The sequence below is a fragment of the Takifugu rubripes genome, chromosome 16, assembly GCF_901000725.2.
Source record: "Takifugu rubripes chromosome 16, fTakRub1.2, whole genome shotgun sequence".
In the NCBI taxonomy this organism is placed as follows: domain Eukaryota; kingdom Metazoa; phylum Chordata; class Actinopteri; order Tetraodontiformes; family Tetraodontidae; genus Takifugu; species Takifugu rubripes.
The window spans coordinates 7,534,385-7,559,959 of NC_042300.1; the positions used below are offsets into that span (position 1 = coordinate 7,534,385).

Here is a 25,575-nt window from a genome sequence, read left to right on the forward strand (position 1 = left end):
AGCTGCCCGTAGCACCACCATGTGATATCAACAGGATCCTAACCCCCTATCCATAGCTGTACTGCCCTGCTGACGCGGCGCCTGTGTGGCTGGATTATGCTTCACGCTCTTCTCCAATTTAGAACTCTAAGGCTCGTTTGAAAGCTTGTGTCTAATTAAAGAAGCTGCTCAGCATTAGCCAGACAGAGCTGCAGCTTCCAGCCTTTAATGGCTGCAACACCAACCACTTCAGAGGAGCATCTGTGTCAGCGCCCATACACGCAGCAAATGTGGGAGCGGAGCGCTCCTCCATCACGGCCAACCTTGAGAATGAGACAGCAGGCGGCGACGCGCTTTATATCAGCGATATGGTCAAAGTCTAAAGTGCTGAGTCAGCGTGTCGCCTGTGCTTCAATAAAAGCTGGATTTATGGACCCCCCCCCAACCCCACTCACCCCTCTGCCTCCATCTCTCCGTTTCTTCTTTTAACGTGTCACCCCTCAACGTGGGCGTGAGCGCGCGCCTTTCTCTGAGGGACAATTATTGAGCTGTACCGCTGCTGCCATCTTTCAGGGTTAAATTCCAAAGATCTCCAGACACGTCCCCCCCCCTCTCCCCCATCAGGATTCATTGTCTGCACAACACAGACCACCAGGGTGTCTTCAAGGGCGTTCCTCACGTGCTTCAACAGCTCCTCGGCTCCTTGATTTTATGCAGGTTTTTTCTTTCTTTTCCTCCCCAGTGCCCAAGGACCCGAACCCCCAGTGGCGAAGGGTGGCGTGGAGTCACGACTGCACTCTGCTGGCCTTCGCAGACAGCACGGGCACCGTGCGCCTTTTCGACCTCATAGGCAGCGAACTTTTTGTCATCCCACCGGTAACGCCCCCTCCTCATAAGCTCCTTTTATGAGTTTTCGACATTAGTGCGTCAAGCGTAACTGTGGATGCAGAATTGTGCAGCGTCAGCGCATGTGCACGTTAAGCACCTGGTTTTCTCTCATTCCTGTCTTCTCCCCTCTTCATTCATTTTTCACACCTGCCTCTCTCCTCACTGCCATCCCAAGCCCGTCTCCCCTCTCTTTAATGCTCTGATCATTTTTAGCCAGAGTTCGTGGCGCCCCACCGTTCTCCCCCGTCAGAGCTGATCACAGAGACCCTCCCCGGCCGCATCTGCCAGATCCCTTATGCAGCTCCGGTCTGTTATGTATCTGCGGTACTGAGGCTGCTGCTCCCTTGCTGCTGGTTCTAGTACAGGAGTAAAACTACCCCCCTTTCTGCACACCTACCCCCCTTTTATTAACACGTTGCCCTTCTGGTCTGTTGTTCCCTGCCTCTCCTGTCTGGTCCTCCTCTTACTCTTACAGCCTGCAGTGGTGCATCGTTTGTCCTCCGAGGTGCGTAACGTCGCTCTCTGACTTCTTCTCCCTTTCCTTTCGACCGGTCCAGGTTGTGAGTTTTCCCGGGGATTTCAGCTGCGCAGTGGCGGGCCTGATCTTCCTGGAATACACGGGCAGCGCCCAGTGGTCTGCAGAGCTCCTGGTAATCACGTTCGGAGGGGGGCTGAAGAGCTACCTCGTCAGGTGAGGGCTGTATTTGTCTAACCCTGCGGTACGAATCGATCTTTGTAAGGGCCCATTTTAAACGGACCAGAGTTTGACTCATTTCGGCAGGTGTGACTGCTCATTTGAACTCTGGTGCGCCTGAAAATGTGTCTCGGTTCGCTTGCAAGTGAAGCCTGGTGCCGTCGGATCAGAGTGAACGCTCCCGATCTCTACATCATCTTTTCCGGGGACTTTTGCTAACACTTTGTTTGCCAGCAGCGATCTTTAGCTGTTCAATTCTTTTTTTTAACATTTTATCCAGTATTTTAATGTTCTTCCATTTGAGCTCTCAGAGTTTAGTGTTTGAAACATTTTAAATATTTTAACAGCAAACATGTTCCTCCTCATCCTTTTATCGTCTGATTTAAATGCGTGCACTTTAATATTCAAACCCCCGCAGGAGTTATTTGTGACATGATTTGACGCCGCACGCTTGTCTGTATGTAAATATTAGATGACTGTTAAACCTCTTTTGGAATCAAATCCGTTTCCACGCTTACAAATCCCAATAAATGCGTTGAATATTTGATTAATGACAGCATCTGTGCAGGAGAACATGCGCTCCCTCACAGCCGCCCACGCCTTACCTTTTAACTTAGCATTATTTAATATGCCATTATGCCACCGATTCACCGATTTGGGTGTGTATAATTGCTGCCGTCCCGCCGAGCCTTTGTGAACTGACGTTCACAAAGGCCGAGATTGCTGTAGGTCGTTGTGCACTCCAGCCCCACGTGCGTGCAGAGCGGTTTCTGAGAGCGGGGGCGAAAACTGCTTATTTATTTATTTATTTATTTTCTATGACGGGGGTTAAATGGCGTCGGTTGCCTTTGAAGGCTGCGAGCGTGTGTGAGCGGGAGAGGGTGTAATTAAGATGTGGGAGACATTTGGGCCAAATTTACTCGGAAAAGCGGCGGCGTCTTTGTAAAGGATCATTTTCGGCACAGGGATCAGAGTTCGCCTTTACATTTGACTGCACCCCAATATTGGAATTTTTGAATTAGAGCTGAGCCTTGAAATTAAAGCATCTCTCTCAGGCTGTGCCACCGTGTGTGTGTGTGTGTGTGTGTGTATGTGTGTGTGTGTGTGTGTGTGTGTGCGTGTGTCTGTGTGTGTGTCTGTGTGTGTGTCTGTGTGTGTCCCAGGAGGAAGTTTGAAAATTCCTACAACTTCTTCTCGTCTCTTTCTATACCAGGAATCATTTCCCAGCTCAAATTACACGCCGTGTTTTCCCAGGTCGAGCTTTTCTTCGCCATTTCTCGCTTTCATTGCGGCTGGGCTTTCAACGGCCCCTCCGCACGGTTTTGTCGCGCCAGTTTCCACATCAGCGTTCGAGTTGTGATTTGATTTCGGCGGACTTTTTCTTTTGTGCCTGAGCTGGGCTACAGGTGACCTGTCGCATCTTCCTCCTTCTCAGTGTGGGAACCAATCAAAATTTCCAGGAGAACCACAGCTTCAGCTTCTCTTCCCATCACTCTCACGGCATCACCTCAGCAATTTACCACCCCGCTCACAGGTAAGCAAATTATCACCTATATTTTAAGACAAAAACCCTGCTACTGATCATATTAAACCTCTCGGATTCTAAACGCGCCTGCAGAAGGTGTTCCAGATATCAGCAGGGTAATTTCAGATGTTTTCATCACCTGATATCTGTGGAGAACTCCTCTGCTCATCAATGACCAGGTGTGTTTCCACCAGCAGAAGAGAACAGCATTGCAGATGTAGAGTAAATGAGAACAGTCCACAAATGTAAACCCTGAAAGAGGAGACAGAACTCAAACATAAGGAAAGGAGTGGATCCGACTGCAGCAGTCTGAAACTTCCCGGGACTCCTTGCCGAGCCGCACTGGAGGTTTTTGCTTCATTAATTCCAGCTAATACCTGTGACTTTACAGCCTCCTCGGTGCTCCTCCGCATCACACCAACCAGATTTAATTTGTCCCGCAAAGCTTTCTTTGGCAGCTTAATGGATCTTGGCAGCTACCGTGGAGTGTTTGCTGTAACCGATAGAGATGATATGAAAGTTTAATGACTTCTGTGGGAAAACTGGGTCATCAGCAGGGAGATGATGATGGCATGGAGTTAGAAAGCAAAGGTGAAACGCTTCATTGGGAGAAACAGCCCAGCATTTGTACGTGAAGGTGTAGCAGTGATGTACAGCTCCCTTGGTATATAAATGCAGCCTGAACACAGATGGGGAAGTGATGACTTTCAAATGATGTGGAGGACAGATGGAGTGATAAATGCACTGAAATGTTTCCAGATGTGCAATTATGCGTTGTGTTCTTTTTATTGCATGAATTAGAAGCAGAGCTGATAAACTGTGTGTTTTTTGGAATGTGTTGATGTACGTCAGACACATTAGAGCTCATAAAGCATATTTAATGGTTTCTAATAAAACTACTGAGCACCATAAACAAAGATAATAGGTTCTAGCAGCTGCAGCTCGTCTCCAGCTCTGGGCTATTCTCTACACCAGGGGGCAGTGTTGAGCTGGGCAGCGCCTGTTGCCACGTTTGTCTGACTGCAGAAAGAGACCCACTAATCGCTGTGTTGTAGTGGTATTGTTCCTGCCCTATTGCTAATAATTCCCACCAGAATGCTGATTAATAAAGTTTCCGAGCTAATTTGCTGCTAAATAGCACCTCGGCAGCACATGCTGTTATGTCAGCGCTCACCATCAGTGTCTGCGCCTTTCAGATTGCTGCTAGTGGGGGGCTGTGAGTCAGGTGATGACGGCACATCTAAGGCCTCCAGCTGCGGGATTACTGCCTGGAGGACTTTGTCCGGCTCACCGCACTACAAGCAGGTCACCAGCAACGAGGAAGATGTCGGTCTGGTAAGGGGACGGAACGCATCTGCAGGCTTTTGGTGACAGTATCTAACACATGCAGGCATTCACCCTCACCTGTCCTCTCCGTTAGAGTCAGAAAAGAGGTTTCCTCAGGTTGCCCAGCTTCAGATTGTTTTCCAGACACGCAGATGAAAAGGTGAGAGGCCGCTTTTAAACGACATCACCTCGGTTGACGGGACAGACGTTTGCTCATTCACCAAAAAAACCCCAAACACACTCCTGAATTTGCCACGTCCAGGACGGTGTGTTCCGCATGAGCCTGAGCCCCGACGGCACCCTGTTGGCCGTCATCCACTTCTCTGGCCGACTGTCTGTCTGGGATGTCCCCTCCCTGAAGCAGAGAGCCACCTGGGGCCAAGACCAACAGGTGAGCCTCCAGACCGCCGGCGTTCTGACTCTAGTCATGTGATCTCTCTGAGTGTGGTGCTACTGCGTGTGTGTGTGTTTTCATTACCATGTCTCAGGGCGATTGTATGTATTGGCAGAATATAGCAGGCAATATGCACGTAGCGTCCGTGGGCATGTTCTGCTTCAGTGCTGGTGCGAGCTCCCAGAGCCGAATTGTGTGTGCATGACGCGAGTGTAAACAGGGTTAGCAAATTAATTTCTCTGCCCCCTCCTGCCTCCTTTTCCTCCCCCCCCCCCCGTCCCTCGGTCCTGCCCGCAGCCAGGATTTGACGAGATCAACCCAGAGTGGAAGACGTCGCTGGAGAGAAGGAAGAAAATAAAAGGTACTTTGGCCTGAAGGGCTAAAGAGAGTCGACTTTGTTGCTGACACAGCGCCGCACGCTGGATACAATTTAATGATCTTATTCGCTGAACGAAACAGCCGTGGAGACGCGCCGCCGCGTACGTCTCTTCCGTGGGCATGCTTGTGAACGTCATCCCCGCGTGTATGGTTTTTGACAGTTTTGGACCGCAGTGATGACAGCTTGTGTAGGCTGTGATCTATGTGAATCCTCTCCAGTCTGAGAGCTGTGTTCGCTTGGGTAAATTTGACCCCCCCCAAAAAAAACGGGGATAAGAATATATGATCCAAAAAATTGAAAGTCGAGGTGGTAACACCACACGGCATTAATTATGTCTTAAACTGTTTGATACACTGTTTGGGGGCAGACTCAGTTTATAATTTCCTCTAATCATCAGAATCCCACCTAAATATTTGACCTCCCCCTCTTCAGTCATTCCATTTCCATGAATGATTATTATTTTTTGTCTTGATCTTGTGTCAGAGGAGCAGTATTCAGACCTGTTTGTGGCATCTGAAGGTAAACACCGACCAGGCATGACACTGCCACCCTCTACAGTAATATTGCGCTGGTCTTCTGACCCGCCAAGGCCTGGACTCCGCTAGACCCCTCAAGGGGAGCTGTGAGCAGCAGATCCTTTAAGGCCTCCATGGATCGGTCTGGTTTGTCCAGCAAATCCCACACATGCTCGCTCATACCACCTCAGACACCTTTGGTCTGCAGACCTGCAGCTCCGTAGTCTTCTCTGAGGCGCTTAGCAATTTAAGAGGAGTAGTCTGTTGGGTCGGAACACCGAGGTCGGCCTTTGCCCTCCACATCAGTGAGGGTGAGCTGCATGCGACCCTGAAGACTGGGGTCATGCAGCAGCCGCAGATGCCTAATACGAGAGAGCTGAAGAGATAATCGGCGTCGTAATGTTATGCCTGATGTCTGCTGTTTTGATGAGAATGGAAGCCAATATCCTGCGTCTCCTCCCTGAAATATTGCATTCTGTATCTCCGTGTTGTTTCATTCTGCCCCCCTGACCCGTCCCAGATAAGGAGCAGTACCACCCGCTGGTGGACGTGAGCTGGTGGAGCGACGGCGTGTTGATCCTGGCCCGCTGCTCCGGCTCCGTCACAGTCTCCTCCGCCAGGACGCTGCGCAACCTGCTGGGGAAGTCGTGCGAGTGGTTCGAGCCGTCGCCCCGGGTCACGGCAGCTCACGACGGGGGCTTCCTCAGCCTGGAGGTAAATGTCAACGTACATTTTAACAAGTAAACAGACAGCAGGAAGACGGCCGTCAGAGAATGACTCGTGAGGCTCGTACATTATTGATGCTGACCTTCGCGGCTTCAGAGGGAATGTTTTAGAAGAGCAATCGTTACTTCATCTGAGGTCTGAATTTGGGACTGATGTGTACTTAAAAATTGGATCTTTTTGTTTTCGTTTAATGGGAGATGGTGAACAATCTGTCGTGGCACCAACGCTGATTTGTCATGGACATTTGCGCGACAAAAAAAGAAGAGTGAAATTTTAATCAGATTCTTATTCAGTTTTCATCCACATGATGACATACCCTGCACTCCCGCTCCTCCAGTTCCCTCTTTTATTTCAGTCCTCCGCCCCCTTTCTTCTTTTTAATCAGATCGCATTGAAAGAAAAGAGCCTTTTTTCCCTTCTTCACACCACCGAGCTGCCGAAGCTTTGTACAGATTTCATCAGCCTGCTTTAACGTGCTGCGGGGGATGGGTGCACGTGTAGCTACGCCTTCACCTGGCCTCCCTTTCTAATTCTGCCGAGAGTAGAACAGAGCTGGTTTGATTTGTACGCTCCTCCACACGTGTGTGAATTCTCCTCATTGATTACACGCCCTTATATTTTTACATCTTCTAAACCCGGTTTTTGTGACAAATCCCAGAGGGGCCCCCTTTTAAAAGCATGAAGAACCCCTGCGGAAAATGGGAAATCGTGCCGTAAGTCAATAGAGAGCAGGAAAAGCAAAATTAATGGAACTACTTCAGACTTGCCAAACAGCTCGGCCTTGCTCAACTTTGTGTTGTTGACAGCCTGTTGGTCTGAGGCAAGGCCGTACGTGCGCGTGGCAGCATCTGAACGAGCACAGCTCCGGTCCCCGTGGAAGCTGTTGTGTTGCATTTAATGTTTAATATGGCTGTGGGGTAAAAGTGTATCCTAGCGCTGTGTCACAAAGACATTCCGAGAACAGGACTAGTGGGGGTGGGGGCGGAGGGTTTGGAGCCACATGTTGAACCAGAGCTGGTGAAAGTTACAATTATTTTCCTTCGAATTACCTGTGATTCTGTTATTTTGCAGTGTGAAGTGAAGCTGGCTCAGAAGCGCGGCCGCCTGGAGAGCAGCCTGGGCAGCGACGAGGAAGAGGGGGACGATGGAGGAGACTCCGACTCCGACGACGAGTCCTCGGCCAAAGCTCGCTACTTCGGCTACATCAAGCAGGGCCTGTATTACGTGACGGAGATGGAGCGCTTTGCGCCACCGCGCAAGCGCCCCCGCACCGTTGTCAAGAACTACCGCCTGGTCAGCCTGAGGTCGACGACGCCGGAGGAGCTCTACCAGAGGAAGGTCGGTGCTCGGGATGCCCTCTGTCTCCGAGAAACCAGAGTTGTGCACTCATTTGCTAAAAAAAAAATCGTGTGCGATTTCCAACAGCGTGACTACACAGGAGCGCGGCGGGACGCCAGCGGAGCGTTCGTCGGCGCGCTTTGAGTGGCTAACCACTCTTTTGGTTTCTGCTACTTTGAAGAGAATCCACATCACAGCGCTCATTTGAAAACAACATTTCTCAGAAATAGCGAGACCTTACAGGCACATTTAGCCAGTTTTTTTCGCTGCTGCAGTTCATACAAGCCAGCGTGATGCCTCCGAACGAGGCGGCGAATCCGTAACAGTGGAAAAACGAGGAGTCATATTTCTAATCCTATTTACTTATTCATTGCAGCATGCGCCACAAAAGAGTAATGCGCTCGGAGCTAAAATCTTTTATCTGCGTTCATGCTGGAATGCCTTTCGTGTGTACATGGGACTGTTCTTCCCGCTCAGCATCTGAAACAACAGATCCCGACCTGACGTGCTCTCCGCCCAAGCTGTTATAAATTCCTTTTAGAGGAGAGACGGATGTTATCTCTTTAATATTTCAAAGATACTTCTCTCCTAATTATAACGCCCCCACTGCAATCCCTTTATTTTGCATAAACCGATCCACGAGTCAGTACCTCGCCGTAATGGCAGCTGTCGTTTAAAGAGCGTGTTTGCAGCCGAGCTCTTCATTTCTTCCCCTTCTTTAATTTCACAGCAAAATGAAGGATATCGTATAAATCAGCCTGGCCACTGACTGGATTAGAAATTGGCTGATCTGCAAAATTGGGTTCTGACTAAATAACTCCTGTGTCAGCTTGCTCAAGTGCTTTTGTGTGGTTGGAGCAGTTCCAGAGTGCCGTCGAGGAGAAATGAAAACCAAACAAGATGTTCAGTTAGCTTTATTGCTACTTCTCGGTCCCGGGGGGTTCCTCTGAAAGGCTAATTGCTGCATTAGAAATATGGCTGCTGTTGCTACTTTCTACATATTTCAGCAAAGACAACAGAACGCTGTAGCTTGAGGCTGAGCCCCCAGGTCCCACTGGTCCCTGCCTCCGAACCGAGTTCATCCTTCATTTTTATTACCTGTCACCTGCTTCCTTCTTCATCCTCGTCATCATCATTAGATGCCATTAGTCATTACCATCAGTCATAACAGTGCTGAGCTACAAAGTGATGCGTCACTATTATCGCTTGCTAACACTCGGCACCTGCAGCCGTTTCCAAACCGTTGCTGTCCCGCCGAAATGACAGTCCCCTCTCCCACATGCGCCTGATGTGAAGGAAATTATACCCTAATGCCGGAAAAGCTGGGCCTCTGCCCTGCCACGCTGTGATTACATCAGAAAAGTGCAAAGAAAATGCCAAAACTGTTGAGTTTTGGCATTTTGTCAGCAGCTGCTAAGTGCCTGGCGTGTGGCTAATGCTAGCCTATAGGAGAGGACAATCACTTCATCTATCCATCAACTGAAGAACACTTTTCTGGGTTTTTTTTGTATACAGCCTTTACAGCCATTTTTCTTTCTCTCGGCCTCGTGGCCCGTGATACATTTGCTACCTGTCAAAGCTACCTTTATGTAACCCCTTTTCATGTGTTTTTCGCACATTTCTCGCCCTCCTTTTTCATAATTTGACGTTCCCGATTCTCACCTGCTCCAATTCAAATGCACGCTGACCTCAGTGATCTTTGCTCTGAATGTGTAAGGACTACAGTTCATCTGACCGCCTCAGTTGGACCGCAGCAAGAAAATCACTCTTTTGGTCTGGTCTGGTGTGGCGATGCGTTCGGTGGTGTAACGGCGCCGGTGTGACTGGCGGACTGGCAGGCCCGCTAACAGCGTTATTAACAGAATCCAGAGAGAGAAGGCAGCTGTTTTTGATGTCCTCCTACGTGAGCTTTAGCTGCGCGGGGTTCTCATTGCCCTCAAGGAAGTGCAGTCTGGCTAATGTGTTGCTTTGTTCTCCCACGCACAGACGGAGACGGTAACACAGTGTTGTCAGTCAGCGTGCACTCATCCACTTTTACACACAGTGAGGGGGCCTATATAAACTGTGGTGTCATGCTGTTCGAATTAATCATTCTCGAAAACCTGAAATGACACGAAACCCGCATCAAGCACCGTTTAAAGGATGCAGACATGTCTACATTAGTAATGCTGATGTATGAAAATGAACGATGCGTCACCATGTAATGTCTACGGTGTTAACCAGACTGACCGTCTGCGGCACAAAACGCTGCTAATGCTGAATGCTAACCGCTGAACCCCCCCCCCCCCATTTTCCGGTCCGTGGGACTGGATATTTAGTATCTCTGGTCCAACACGTGTCGATCCCATCGACGCCACAGTGAAAGTGCATTACCTCAGCGGCCACCTTTTGGCAGTTGCTCCTCTCTCAGGTTGAAAGGAAACATTTGCCAGCACGATTGCGGGAAGAAAACAACGATCGACCGCAAGCACATAAAGCGGCTAACTGCTCCATTGGAAGATTTGATTTATTTTACCGAGCAGAAGTGCAGACGCTGCTTATTCGATATCTGCCTCCTGATCCCCCACCCACCCACCCCCCTCTGGGTTTCAATCCCGTTATTTCTTTGATTCCTTTCTTTAAATATCCCCCAAATCTTCCATTCCCCTTCAGTGATAATCCCTATTCCGCCGTAGCCCGCCCGCCCCAGACTCTGTCACATTGCACAGATTGAAATCTGCATTCTGCAGCTTCTGCTGTTGCGTCTTTGTGTGTACAGCGAGTGTGTGCTCAGGACTTCCAAAGTTCTAAGTGCATTTGCACAGGTTTATCCAAAGCTTGGCCACTCTGTCCTTTATTGTATTGAATAATTGGAATGAGGCCTTCTTGGAACACGTTCAGTTTGTAATAAAAACGTACTAACGGCGCTCGGCTTTGTTCTTGTTGAATATTAAGTGTTTTCCTGCACATCGCTGCTCAGTAAATCGATCATTTCTTGTAATCTGCCGGGTGGATGTTTGTTTATCCCGCAGATCGACAATGAAGAATACGGGGAGGCTCTGTCTCTCGCCCAGGCGTATAATTTGGATTCTGACCTTGTCTACCAGAGACAGTGGAGGAAAAGCCCCGTCAGCATCGCCTCAATACAGGATTATCTAGTAAGAGATGGGAGATAGCTGTGAAGACCAGGGGGGAGGAGGAGGGGCAGAGACACAGAGCTGTGTCTGTGTCTGTTCACCCCTCTGTAGTCCTGTAGATGTTGGCATGTGTGGGTGAGAAGGGATGCTGCACAGTCCCCTGACTCTATTTCACGCATCATTTTTGCCAATTTGTAGCACATTTTCACACCTCTCCCTCCTAATTCTCCATCATTACTTCCCAACCCGTATCCCCCCCCCCCCCCGCTTCTCTCTGAAGAGCAAGATCCGCAAGCGCTCGTGGGTGCTGCACGAGTGTGTGGAGCGCGTCCCGGAGAACGTCGACGCTGCCAAGGAGCTGCTGCAGTACGGTCTGAAGGGAACAGACCTGGAGGCCCTGATCGCCATAGGGAACGGGGAAGACGGGGGCAGGTGGGGCATCACGAATCAATGCACATTCCATAAATCAGGGGCGAGTTTTTGTGATTTTTTAGCTACACTACCTCTCATTTCTGTGCACCCCTCCCCCACCCCCAAGGTTCATCATTCCAGGCGATGTTGATCTCGACGACCTGCCCTACGAGGACTTCCTCTCCCAAGACGAGGAGCTGGAGAGGAAGACGGAGAGAGAAGGCAGGAGGAAAGGAGAGCTGCTGGCCAAGGTCGACTTCAGCAGGTACACGGGCGGCCACAGCCGCGGCTCATTTATTCACGGTGACACCAGATGAAGATAAAAGTCAAAGCAATCAGAAGTGCAGCGGAGATTTTTTTTTTTCCTTCAGCGTTTTTAAAAAAATACTGGAGCAGAATCACAGCGGCTTTTGAGCAGTTGAGATCATGAAGGACCCCGGCTTGATGTGCAGATACACTGTACAATGAGCGCTACGGCGAGCTGCTGATGCATTGAAAAGACGAGCTTAAATTTTGGTGCAGTCATTCAAGGAAGTGGTTCGTAAATTGCCAATTTCTGCACGGAACAAAAAGTATGTTCGACAGTTTTGAAGCCCGACTTCACCCCGAACCTCTCAGGCCTGAGTTATTTTGGCCCTTTTGGCTGGTTTAGTGTCAGATTTTTTTTCCAAGCCACCACAGCCATCACTGTAAGGTGGGCGGTTAATGTCCTGACCCAGACTTGGGCCGCAGGTGGCTGCTTACTGTTAACGGAGGCTTAATGGAGTCATTGTTATTCCCGATGTCAGCTATAATGGCGCGCAGCTGCACTTTACCTGAGCGCTTGATTTGTTCAATCCACAGGAAAAAAGAAGCAGGTCGAGAATCTGTGGGCTTATTGGGTGGGGGGGGGGCACAGTAACGCTGCTGTGGTCTGATGAGGTCGGACATCAGAGAGAGGAATTCTAAAAGCTGGGATATTAATAAGATGAGGGAGCGTTGATGGAGATTAGTGGGTAATCTGCTGGAGGTAATATATGCTTTTGTTGTGGAGGACCCGGGGAAAGACTAATGAAAGACCCTTTAGTGATCACTAATCACCTCTCATGCGCACACATCCACAAACCCACCCACTCGTGCAAATACACCCACCCATTCATCAGGAAACAATCTTCGGGCTGCTCACGAGCACGTCAGGAGCCACGCTCACGGACGCCTGCCCGAACTGTGAAATTAAAGCTGGGGCCACTTGTTTGCGCCCTGTTTGTTGTTTTTCTCGCCCCACAACCAGTTAGCACGGAGGGCAGGAGGTGTAATAATGAGCTAGTTGTAGCATTTAGCCGTTGTTTATTCCTGCTGAACTTTCATTGCGGCAGGGCAGATGTATTATGGGATGCATTATTCCGTTCCCCTGCTTCTCACGGAACCTGTGTCCCCACATGTATTCAGATATTGATATATGTGTGTGTGATGGGGAGCAGCGGAGCCTCTGACTAATGGATCCAACCACGTCGCCTTGAGGCCTGTGAGATGGATAATAATTTTCTTAATTTCTTTTTAACTACTCTGCCATTACAGAAATGGCTGAGTATCGATCAGAGCCCCTCCGCGTACGTCACGCGGGCGCTATATTTTCTCCAGTTTTCTCCAGTTCCCCTGGATAAGGACCACAACCTGGGCGTTACGTTCTGGCCCTCCCCATGTGATAACATGTACAGTAACAGGGACTCATTAAGGTCTTTCTGTGCTGCACTGCAGCTGTTCAGGGTCCATCTTGTTTTTCCAGCTTGTTTTCATCAGGCTGTTGTATTTTCACCCCCCCCCCCCTCCCCCATCAGTCTGCATATGCATAATAAAATGCAGCTCAGTATCAGCGAATGGCTATTATAGCTGCAGCCCTGACACCCTGCGTATAACAAGATGGACAATACCGCAGCTTTGTGTGCGTCCCTGTGTGCTTGTGCGCACGTGTGTGTGTGTGGGGAGACAAATGGAGGACAAAGTGTGAATATAAGTGCGGCTCGCCAACAGCTGTTCTTATCTGATCACACTCAGACCTCAATCTGAAGTCTTATTTTCTCATTTACGCCGGTGCAGTGCGCGTGTGTGCACGTGTGAAGACACGAGCATGTTTATGCAGTCCACGTCTTGGCCCTCACGCTGTGTGATAATCGCTTTTATCAGCCGCTCTGTTTCTGTGTGACCGCGCTCTCTCTTTTAGCGTCGCGGCTCGCTCGCTCGCTCGCTGTCTGAGCTGCAGTCGCAGCCAAGACGTGCAAGCAGAGCTGGAGAGGCAGGGGCACGTGGTGATGACCTGGCAGCAGTAAAACACTCACAGGCCGCTAAAACCAAAAAAAAAAAAATAGTGTCTTTCTGTCACATCATGAAGACCGCTTTGATTCCCCAGCACACGTTCCCACCAGCCATCGTGCGGACAAAGGAAAAAGAGGCGAAAGACGAGACGATATGACACAAGTTTGTGACACAACTCGTGGGCAGCTTATTCCTTGTACCCATAAGTGTCAGTAGGATAAATTGCTTGCATAAGGATATCAGTCGTAATGATCATTTTTTAATTGCTTTTCTGAAATATCTGACATTCACCACAAACAAAGCCTGAATACCAACATTGACGGCGTGACCAACAGCGACGTGCCGTAAACAAGGCAACGGAAGCGTCTTGGCTGCCCCTTGTGGCCGGTTGCAGTAGGGGAAAATATTTTCCTCCCTTTATTTTTCACCAGTTTAGTCAGACAATTCACAAATATCACAGCTAAATCGTTCCTTTCGTTTTGTTTTACTCGAGGAAAGCACGCTACGGCATAAACTGATGTGATTAAAACAGTTCAGCACCGTAGCTTTGCTTTATTACGTCAGCGAATTAACGCTAAAGCACGTAGAGGAATAGAACGACTGTGTCCTCTTCTACAGCTGTTTAGGCCCCCAAAACATGACATTTTGATTTGATGGAGGCCCTAGATTGAAAGCGAAGAGATTACTGAAGTAATTAGAAAGTGTCCTCAGGCAAGCGTGCAAGTCAATTCTAAAGTTCATGGTAATCCATTGAATCAATCCATAATTTATAAACAGCGCGGCGGCTTTTCATTAAAAGACAAAAAAGGCAGAACCTGATTATGCTGCCGGAGGTGAAGGGGGAACATCAAAATCAGCTGGACGCATCGTCCTGGTTACTAATCGGGCCCGGTTTCGACCTTCCTCCACTAAATTGATGAGTCATTTTTGTCTCCTGAAACCGTGCTCAAACAATGTGCACGTGAAGAACAGTGGAATGAGGCGGCGCTCCAGCCCGCCCGATGTCCACGTCTCCTTATTTTCTCTGAAGAGGCAGAGCAAACCAATAATTACCACTGGCGCGGGCGCTAAGCTGCAGCTCTTTTGATGCGGCGGAGAGTGCGTTGAGCCACTGTTAATCTCTCTTAGCCTGTGTAGAGGAACCCCGATAAGGCCTGATAGTGCACTCTGTAATGAGGGATTAGGGATTAAGACAGCGATGGAGAGGTCAGCTCCCCTGTGGTCGCACTGCGGTTGATCCCCGGTTTTCCGGGAGTTGGGTATCGGCTCGATGACGTTGCCGGGCCGCGGCACGGCGGAAAATGTTTCGATTGAGTTGTAGCCCTGGTGTTCGAGGGTCATGCAGGTTGTTTATGGTCATGATTAAATGACACTGGAAATGGATATGAATCTCCGCGGGCAGTTAGTCACCTGCCTGACAGCTAGCATCTCATACATAACAACTGAAAGGCTTTTGCAGCCGCACAGACTTGATTTGTTGCCCTTAGAAAATGATTACAACTACAGGGCAGCTACAGGGAAATGCAGTCGCCAGTGCCACGGTTTGTTATACGGGCCCCCGGGGGTCGACCTCGTAGGGTGAATTTACGGTGAATTAAAAACAGGCATCACATGGACGTTTACATTGAGCGTGCAGAAGGAATCGCTCTTTAGATCTTTTTTAATTTCAACCTTTCTTGCTCCTTATCTGCGTTTTCCCCGTCTTTGTGACCAGGCTGACGCTGGAGCAGAAGGAGCTGTGTCGGAGTCGGCTCAAGCTGCTGTCATACCTGGACCGCCTGGCCACATACGAGGTAAGAGTCATCAGGAAGATCAACCGCCAGCGAGTTTCTGATTCAGTCACGTCAAGACTGTAGCTAACCCACCTGGGTCCATTTCCAGTTGCATAATCGGCTAATTAGCAAAACGTCTGACGGACAGAGATTTGAATAACAGCTTTCATTTGTGTAAATATTTTTTTAATTAGACCAAGATTTTAAAATTCTGCATCCACCTTTGGACCACCCTCTATAGATCTAAAATATCCTTAAGTCATTTCCCATAATTATAGATATAATTGTGCCTGTAGTAGTTTTCTCTTTTCTATTGTTTTATACAGCATCAGCAATATTTCTTTGAAAATTCACTTTTTCCATTGAAAGACGACTGTTGAAACTTCCTTATTTACTTCATTACCTTCTCTTCTCTCATAGCAACACGACTTTTCTCCTGTTTTATCAGAACTCTCATGACTGCCATCAGAAACAGTGACAGTGTGGAGGATATTTAATGAGAGTGGCTGAATGACAGCTGAAAATATGGTTTTTATAGCCAGACAAATGCCTGCCGCAAAAACGGTGTCACTTCAGACTTCCAAACGCTCCGGAATTCAAGATTTAAGATGACTAATCTTCATACGCAACCCCCCCTCCCCATCTTCAATAAATTGCAGACAGGCAGCAGTACTTGCTTCCGTGCTGCAGAGGGGAGATGAGATTTCGCTATTGCGAGATACTCAACTCAGACAGAATCTTGATTCGGACATTGTCATGGTAACTGCGGCGCTCGTCAGATTTATTTTGCCCCGATCCATTTTCTCTGGCTGTCTATGAATATCATATTAGGGTTTTTATCACCCCGACTTGGGCTGTTTCTGTCTGCATACGGCCCATTGAAAGGCTATACATCACACACCACACACACACGCACACACACACACACACACACACACACACACACACACACGCACAGAGGATGCTACAGAGGTTTTATAAGCACAGAAACATAGATCTCTCAAACCCAAAGGCCAGGCCAGCGAATGTTTCCTCCTGACAAATGTGTTTGTACATTACGTGCCCACCTCCCCGAAAGTGTGTTTGGGAGTCGGTATCACCCGTGTTGACTGACTCGCTCCCGTGAATTTACTTGCTCGGCCTTTCTTGCAGGAGATCCTCGGTGGCCCTCACGCAGCGGAGCAGAAATACGACGCCGAGTTCTTCAAGAAGTTCCGTAGCCAAAACATCATCGTGTCGGCCACCAACTACGCCAGGGTACCGCCAATACACCTTATTTGTTTGACTGTCACATTCATTTGCTAGCCTCCCGAGCGTAGAAACTTGATTGCGCAATGATGGACAGGCACCCTCCTTTTATCGCTAAGACCCTTCAAGCAGCTCCGCTGTTCAGGCTTTGATTGGCGGATCTTCTTCCAGGAGAGCAACGTGCAGGCGCTGGACATTTTGTTCACATACCATGGAGCAGAACTCCTCCAGCACCGACTTGCAGTCCTCAACAACTTTCCAGAAACCACGTCTCCGCACGAGTACACCATCCTGCTGCCTGAAGCCTGGTGAGTCCAGACCGGTTGACCTTTTGTGTCCTTGAAGCCGCCACATTCTCTGAGCTGGTTGTTGATTAATCAACCAATCGCCTGCTGAGAAACTCAGGCGGAATACGGTATGTAGCAGATCAGGTTGTTTGTTGGGCACATGCAAGTTTGCCCGGAGGTCAGGCTGCTTTGGCACCATAGGGAGCATCCATCACAGCTCTCCCTCTGTGGGTCCCCCCCCCTCCCAACCTGTGAGTATTCGAACGTTCCACCACTGCGGCAGACCAGGTTGGCTCGAGCCATCTGTTCGGAGCCCGCCAGCTTCATGTCCTGCTTCAGCACAGTAGGAAACTGCCCTGTTAAATCCGGCCTGAATAGAGGACCTTTATAAGCCCGGGAGAAGGCAGACCGGTCGTTTTATGATGCTTCCAACAATGCGGAGGGAGTTTTAGCTCGGCCAAAGCATGCACTCCCACACTGTCTTGCATCTCTGTCTTCCTAGAGACTGATGGGAAGTAGATTAGTGGAGTGCGGAATCACTCACTCCGCCTGTCAATACCTGAGCTCTCGAGGCAGCATTTACCCACAATTCCATAAACCACCTTTAATGAGGAGACCTGAAATACAATGAGAGCAGTCTCTGGGAATGCTCTGTGGACCTTGCCAGAGGTGCGTGTGCAGAAACGGCTGCAGCACGCGTGCGCTTCGCCTTTACAGTATCTGCACTGACGCCGCAGATGATTTGTTGCCTGGGCTCTCTCTGAGTTTTACAGCCTCAGCGTTAATTTTTCCCCCTTGTCCACAAACACAGATAAGATGAAATCCATTAATCTCAGACACAGTTTGTATTCATGCATGTAAGCGCCACTGCGATTGTGCATTTGTCTGCCCGGGTCTCGTCAGGTTCCGGAGTCATCCTTCACTTTGGTCTTCTTTCTCTGGCGTTCTCCATTTATCTTCCTCAGACCTGTCTCGTTCAAGGAGACAGAAGTGAAGCGCAGAACCAGGGAATTAGAGAATAAAAGTCGTCGGTATTTACAGCCCCGGCGTGACCCAGACACTTTGCAGCTGTTTATTCCTCCCTTTGCTTTATTTCCTGATCCCCTCTGCGCTCCGCTCCAGCTGCGTAAATGTCTGCGCAGATTTATCTGCTCGCAGTAAACACGGCCCTCCTTCTCTAATTTTGTGCCTTTCTGCTCTTCCTTTTTAAATGTTTCTCCACCCTTAGTCTGGATGACAGAGGCGAGTTGGTGCTGATATCCTGGGACGAGCAGAAGCACAGGGAGACGGACTGGTGCGAGACCGACGAGTGCAGGTGAAAAAAAGAAGAGGGGAGCATCATCATTTATTATTGTTAACGCCGGTGCTTCAGGAAGGCCAGATGCTCGCTGCAGCACAACAATTGTCGGACGTTAAACACATCCGTAACTATTACCGGCTCTTGTAGTGATGCCAGTTCATGCTGGTTCCTCGCCTCTGTTGGGTGTCCACTTTCATTTCCAGATTTCATTTGCCAGCCGGCGTACGCATGTTGTTGTAGTGGCACGCGCAATGTAACGCTGTGAAAACATTGTATCACCTTGCACTGTCACTGCCAGCTCTATCTAGCATTTTCCGGCCCGTTCTTGTACTTATTTATTCTAATCCTGCACAATAATCTCCTCCTGAGAGTGTAAAGTGTGAGTTTTCTAAAATTTGCAGTTTCACCGCAGCTCTGAGACTTAAATCAACCTGACTTTTGTCAGCTTTTCCTTTTCTTCCTGAGCAATTGCCTTTAAACGCGGAGTCCATTTATAATAATCAGGAGCGTGTCGTTATTTATTTATTTTTCTCTTTTATAAATTAAATATGTGTTAAGTTCTGCAGCGGCGTACGCGCAGGCTTGCTTCTAAACACACCTCACTGCTTAAGCTTATATTATTCATACATTGGCGAGAGATGGCTTCTCGTCTGATGGATCCACCTTAATGTTGTGTTGTCTGTTGTGTATCTCTGTGGTACCACCTCCCGCCCCCCCGGCTCCCTCAGAGCCGTGCTGGGTCAGAATCTGTTGGATGATGACGCCTTCCTGTACGAGGAGTCGCCCGACTTGCTGAGGTTCCGCACGTCCACCCCGTCCATCGATCTCCTGACGGACTGGTACCAGAGCAGGGCGAAGGATATCGAGCAGTACTCCAGACAGGTATTTACTGCAGACCAGAGTCAAATTAAGATCATCTAGACCAACCCCCACCCCCACCCCTGCGTTGTGAAGCTCCACAGATGGGAATTTAATGCGCCCAGATTGTCAGTATACAGTCGAGGGTACTTTCGGGCTCCTTCCAGGGTCGTTGTGCTTGATGGGAACAGCAGCAACATGGATTAAACCCACATCTGCCCACTGCAGAGTTAATTGCCATTGCACACTTGGAGATGATTGAAGACAAACGAATCGGCGGGCTCTCAGATTGCAGGAGGAATGTTGCCAACCTCCATCAGCGAGGGTCACTTTGATTCTATCTGTGATGGACATTATCATATCTGCCATATGGTCCCCTAATGAAGAGTACCCAAAGCTGCTGTCATCTGCGTTCTGCCGCTGGACGAGAAAAATAGAGCTTGATCGGGCTTGTTTGGGGGAGTAATGGGATGTAACTGACGGGGGGGGGCCCGCGCCATTTACAGCTGCTCCACCGTGGTGGATCAAGGTTGTCACCATCTCTCTCGTCTTTGCAACAAGCTAATGTGGCTTCAGGCATGTCTCCCCCCTTCATTTCTTCTTTTGATCCTGTTCGCTGGGTGGAAGGAGGATGGAGGAGAAGACATTTGGGGTCATTTGGTTATTTCTTTAAAGACGGCTGGGAACCGGGGCCTTTCATTATCCACTCAAGCGGCCGGAATCGGAGCTGAAGAAAATACCATCATAGTTTCAGAATTTTCTTTGGCACATCCCGTCCAGTTTAATTTGACCTCATCTCCTTTTCTTGCTCTTGTGTTTTTCCACAAATCACCCAGATTTTTTCCCTTCTCCCCCTCAGACCCACTCAGAGCGGTGCAGCGAGTAAGAACCACTTGAGAGACTCTCCTGTAATTTTCTTCTCCGTCTTGCCCTCTTTACTTTTTCATCTCATTGTTTTCCCTCATTTGCGCCCTCTTTCCTTCCCTCGCCTGGCTGTGTTTATGCTTGGGAGAGCGTTTTAATGGAGGAAAATGGGGTTTGATTAAAAGGAGGCACATCACAGGAGGCCCAAGCATTATAAACCAGGCACGGAGCTGCAGGATGCTCAATTGGAAGCCTGACAAGATGACTCACAGAGGGAGACTGATTTGAAAAAAGCTAGAGAACGGTGGTGGAAAGGCGGTAGGAGCTAAATGCCAGGCCGGTGGAACATTCCGAGTTTGATTTGGTTGCTCACACGCTAGAAAATGATAAGGCCAACAGATGTTGAGGCAAAAAGAGAAGTAATCTCTCAGAAAAAGCTGCTGGAGGCAGAGAAAATCACAAGTAATAGCAGGGTAAAAGGGGAACTATGATGGATATTGGAAGGAAGTATCGTATGAAACAAAACTGTCTGAATAAAAAGGTGTAATACAAAAAGAAATTAACGACAACGCTGAAGACATTAGGGCCACGAAGATGCCGATAACAATTTCAGATCTCGGCCCGATACGGAGGTGTTTACCTGGACTGCATATTGGTGTCAGTGGCTGCTTCTGCGCGACACAATTATAGAAACACAGTTATAATAACTGGCCACTTGGGAAATTCCCTGAGATGTCTTTCTGTTGGGAACAATTTATTTGCATTCACACCGCTGGGAGGAAGTGTGACGAGAAGTCCGGGACACGTGTTAGAGGAATTGGCGTTGGCATCAGTGAAACTGACTGTTACAACAATTGCTAACCTCTGGCACTCTGGAACATTTCCAATTCTCTTTTTTCACCATTGAACTCTTTTATTTTAGAATTTAAAGCCCTTACAAAAGCTTTCGAAGAGAAAGATTGGACTGTGACTCATTTGGACTGTTGCTGAGCCAAATAGCAAAAGCCCAGTAAAAACCCTAAGAAAGAAAGAACGAAGGCTGATCTTGGTCGTGTTTATATGAGAACAAGGGGTGGAAACAAGGTCGTAATTAAGAAAAGAGATTTTTTTTTTAATGTCTGAATTGTGGGTGGTTAGCCGGGGAATGTGGCCTTCGAGAGCTGAGTCAAGTGAGTGTCCGGGGAGGGTCTTTACCTCCATTTAAATCAATACACTTCACTCCCTCCTTGTATCTAATTGCTCGGGCTCTTGACTCCTGCTGATCCGGATTTACATCTGTTTCTCTTCTGTGTCCGTGCATTTTATTTTTAACGAAAGCGTGTGTTTGTACAGCGAGACATGCTGCAGTGATCTCAGGATGCGTGTGTGTGTGCCACAGATGTCTTTTCTTAAAGGTGGACAGACACCAATCATCACGACAGGGCCTGGCAGCATCTGCTATTGATCGGTTAGTGTCCGCATGTGGCCGAGCATTGATCTGCAGGGTTTGCTGCCAGCATATAGGTGGTCGGGCATCGATCGGTTGCTCTTCTGGATGGAATTTTATAGATCAGAGAAGCAGGAAGCCCAGATCTTTACTGTCTGAGGCATAATGATTGGGCATTAGTAATGACCGACTGGTCTCATTCAGTTTTTTTTTCATTGGTGGGTGTTGTTGCCGTTTGTTCACATCCCAGTTCACCGACCTCATCAACAGTTTTCAATGACGGCGCTCTGGTGGAAACAGCTCATTGGACTGAGCTGAACAAGCTGCTTTGACTTTGTTAACTGGATTGTAACAAAGCAGAAATGTGAATCATTGATGTTTCCCTCCTGCAACCACAGCAGCTGCGTCACCTTACAGTTTGCCCAGTACACAGCCAGCAAAAGGCAGTTCAAGAGGGCTTTGTTCAATTTGTGGAGCGTTTCGGTACAAAAGGACTCCCATGCCAAAAATAGTTCCAATAGAATGTCACTCCAAAGCATCAGAAATCAACATTTTTATTCTGCCAGCTTTTGCTTGCTTAGTTTTTTGCTGCCATGTGTTTGTGGCCTTCAGGTGGACTGCGCCCTCTCCCTGGTGCGCCTGGCAAAGGAGCGGAAGATCCCGGGGCTACAGCAGCTGGGCGACGACCTGGTCACCATGGAAACCCTGGTGTACGAGACATCGTGCGAACTGAGCCTGACGCTGAAAGATTTGCAGCAGCTAAGTGACATCGACAAACTGCACCTGCTCATGAAAAATGTGAGTGGCCCATTAACCCGCCATCTTTCAATCAGCAAAATATGACATTTTGAAGTTGAAAATGAAAAACTCCTCTTTGATTGTAGTCAAGCTGTTGTTCTCCTGTTTTTATAGCATCTATCCAACACCATATTGGTGTGATCAGTTAAAACAACCTATGCCGTGTGAATATGTCAGTTTGTTCTGTTGGGACTCCCCTGCATGTGGCTTTCATTTATTTACACTATCAGACGCCCCCATCCTCACAATTTGGTTTCATTACCCATTGAAGGCAACGACACATTAAAACCCGCCACCTTCAGAGCGTGAAAATGCAACCTCACACTGCAAATCTAAATTCCTCCCGTCCAGTGGCAACAGGAGACCCGTGAAAGCGCGTCGATAGCAAGCAGTACAGCTACAAGTCCCCTCAGAGGAGTACAAAAAAAAAAAGCTGTCCTCTAAATTTGAGCTAATAACTGGCAGCCCTGGCGCGAGGACCGCTGCCACGCAGGCAGGCAGCCAGCAAATGTTGTTGACTGTACTAACACATGCTGTTTGACTGGTGCTCCCTTTGAGCGCGGGTGTGAATGTTTACCAAAACTTGCTGGATTGAGTCTCCCTCCTTTGCAAGGATCTGATGTCTTCTTTTATCAGAGACCCAGCAAAGTAAAATGTTAGTGTGTGGGTGTGTGTGAGTTTCCATTTAGCATCCGAATATTGCTATTTTCTTGCGTCTCTCCTCCCTGTATGGGCTCTCTCCAGTCTGTATTCTGAGTCACGTCGGCTTGTGAAGCCCCGAACGGTTTTGACAAGTATCGGCACAAATTGCCGCGCAGCCCACATACCGTAGCTATTACAGTTCGAGTTAAGGTTTAATTGCCTCGCACAATTTCATGCAGATTGAGGTTATTAAAGTGCTTCACCGTGACGTAGAAAACAAAACAAAAAAGGCCTGATTGTGTAAGAGCAACAACGTGATCCTGTGTATCTGAGCTTATAAAGAGCTAACAGGAAACTTTCTAAGCTAACAAACATTAGCACTGGGTTTAATATATGCAGAACAGCTGCTTTAAAATAACAACAATTCTATGTTTGTGGGTGTTTTTAAGGAAGTCTTTATGATCCCGCAAGCTGATGGTGTCGGGACTGAAATTTGACGGTTTCCCTAAACAGTATTGACAAGACTGAGATCCAATCAGTGATAGAAATGACTGAATAAATTCCTTTGTGATGCGTGTGGTGGCGTTTGTCATCCTTTCCTTGGGAATGCACGTCTGCTTCTTTCACTGGCTGAATAACTCCAAAGTTAGTAATTAGCTTTCCACAGCCTGAGTGTGCAGGAAGCTAATTTAAAAGTGTAATTAGAAGCAAAGGTACAAGTCATTTTAAAGCAATGAATGATGTGATGTAATTTAAAACAAGAGTTTTGCAAGCTCTGGAAGAGTAACTTCAGTAATGAAGACCTTTCTCTCATCAGTCCAGGACCGAGCGCTATGTGAAGGACGCCTTCCAGTGGATGGTTCCATTCCTGCACAGGTGTGAGGGTCAGAGAGAAGGCGCAGCTAAATCTCTGCTCGGAGAGTATCTGGTCAGCCTGGCCCGGCACGACCTCACGCGCCCGCTCCTCATCTTCCAGCACTCCAAGCCTGACGTAAGCATCTAAACCGGGGGACAAGGTCACACTCGGGCGACCAGCCCCCGCACAGGAGTCATCGGTCTGGCTGTTTGCGCCGCGTCAAGGCCGCCGCTGCATCCCTGAGCCGTAGATGTTATATTTATGACCCCGTATGGGCATAGTCAAGGACAGGTCGTCGTTGCTGCTCAAAGACACAGACAGCACACACATACACACACACAAACAAACTACAGGAGAAGAAAAATGATGCACCGCCGCACAAATGTCCTGGCGGCTCTTTGATGCACACGCTTGCGAACAATCAGACATTCATCTTCGCCTCTGTGCCAGTGCCAGCAGAAGATCATCGGGGACCCGGACCAGCTGATGGGGGTCGCTCTGGAGTGCATCTACAGCTGTGAGAGAGACGACCAGCTCAGCCTCTGTTACGACATCCTGGAATGTCTGCCGCAGCGGGGCTACGGGTGAGATCACGTGCACAAACACACAGACCGAGTGGCCGGGGTGGATGCATTTTATTGCATTATTGAAGCGTGAGAATCAAAGATTGCTGAATTCTCGCACATAAATGTGCGGCTGCTTTTCCTTCTTTCCAGCCCTCCACCCTGCTCCTATCAATAAACCCTTGCCACCACCTCTGCTTCGGCCTCCTTCCCTTTGCCACCTTCCTCCCCCCTCTCCTCCTCATCATCTCACTCGCTATTACTCTCTTTCACACTTAAATCTTAGGTTCCATCTGTGCATCAACACGGCGCTCTCCACCTCCTACTGCTTCCTGCCCCTGCTGTTTCTCTCACCTGTTGGCGAACACATTTTTCTTCTTTCCTACAGGGAGTGGGAAAAGGGGAGGGGTGGGAAGGCGTCCTTTAGAGCTCCCCCGAGGCCGTGTGGGTTTGCAGTGTGTTTGAAGAGCAAGCAGTGATCTGAGAGCACGAGGGAGGAGCACAAAAGAGTAGAATTGCTGTTATAGTGGACCTGTAGATTCTCTGTAGTAATTAGAATTCACCCTAAGAACGAATCATTTATTTTCTTGTGCGTGTTATTTTGGGACTACCTCAAAGTTCCCACATTTTATTGTTTTGGTCAGCTTTGAGCCCAATATTTGTCCATTTATATAATATAGCTGAGTGATGTTAAGAGAACTGTTTTAACCCATCTTGGACTGCCTCTGGTTGCTTTTGCTACCCCAGCAGGACCTGCAAACGCACCCTTTGGCCCCTTGATTGAGGCATAGAGGCAGTGCTAAAGATTTTCTGTAGCTAACAGACAGCAAATTGCTGCTCCAGGCACCCCAGTGGCTGGATCTGTGATCCATACACCAGGCCACGGACACAATCTGGAATCTCATACCACATATGCTGCAGGCTGATCTGATTATTATGGTCTTTTATCATCTTCTTTTCTGTATTATATAATTATGAACACCTGGACTTTGTGTCTTTCCGTGGTCAACACACTTAAACTGTGTTAAAAATAGTTCCTATTCAGCCTAGTAGAAGCAAAACTAGTCTTTGCACATTCCATCGACCCTAGCTATGATGCACTGGACATGAAATACTCCCTTTTATCTGTATTCTTAAATCTGTCAGAATCCTTTCACCATTCGCCAAAATACATGGCTGATCAAAATATTTGGCACTAAAACACCCCGGAGATGCATTTTCCAGTCACTATCCTCTTTCAGTGTAATATTTTGGTGAGCAGACGACTGTGTATTCAGTGGCCCTAATTTCACACCTCTCCTGGGACTGATTGCTCTATCCCAATGTAGGATATTACGGTCAAAATGGGGGGTATATAGTGTCAGGCCAATTTCTGTTT

At 48.4% G+C, this 25,575-nt stretch overlaps 1 protein-coding gene across 1 annotated transcript in view; it reads left to right on the forward strand.

Annotated features, from left to right (window-relative positions):
- The window catches only part of nbas (NBAS subunit of NRZ tethering complex), a 91,860-nt gene that overhangs the window by 6,207 nt on the left and 60,078 nt on the right, over positions 1 to 25,575 (forward strand). The window contains exons 7-26 of the mRNA XM_029849397.1: positions 722 to 855; positions 1,425 to 1,558; positions 2,997 to 3,095; positions 4,283 to 4,421; positions 4,507 to 4,572; positions 4,675 to 4,803; positions 5,104 to 5,167; positions 6,221 to 6,414; positions 7,498 to 7,764; positions 10,776 to 10,901; positions 11,161 to 11,312; positions 11,419 to 11,556; positions 15,298 to 15,376; positions 16,508 to 16,612; positions 16,775 to 16,911; positions 18,119 to 18,205; positions 18,919 to 19,072; positions 21,951 to 22,136; positions 23,596 to 23,769; positions 24,085 to 24,218. Coding sequence (XP_029705257.1) covers positions 722 to 855; positions 1,425 to 1,558; positions 2,997 to 3,095; positions 4,283 to 4,421; positions 4,507 to 4,572; positions 4,675 to 4,803; positions 5,104 to 5,167; positions 6,221 to 6,414; positions 7,498 to 7,764; positions 10,776 to 10,901; positions 11,161 to 11,312; positions 11,419 to 11,556; positions 15,298 to 15,376; positions 16,508 to 16,612; positions 16,775 to 16,911; positions 18,119 to 18,205; positions 18,919 to 19,072; positions 21,951 to 22,136; positions 23,596 to 23,769; positions 24,085 to 24,218 — 2,698 coding nt within the window. The remainder of the gene's footprint in view (positions 1 to 721; positions 856 to 1,424; positions 1,559 to 2,996; positions 3,096 to 4,282; positions 4,422 to 4,506; positions 4,573 to 4,674; positions 4,804 to 5,103; positions 5,168 to 6,220; positions 6,415 to 7,497; positions 7,765 to 10,775; positions 10,902 to 11,160; positions 11,313 to 11,418; positions 11,557 to 15,297; positions 15,377 to 16,507; positions 16,613 to 16,774; positions 16,912 to 18,118; positions 18,206 to 18,918; positions 19,073 to 21,950; positions 22,137 to 23,595; positions 23,770 to 24,084; positions 24,219 to 25,575) is intronic.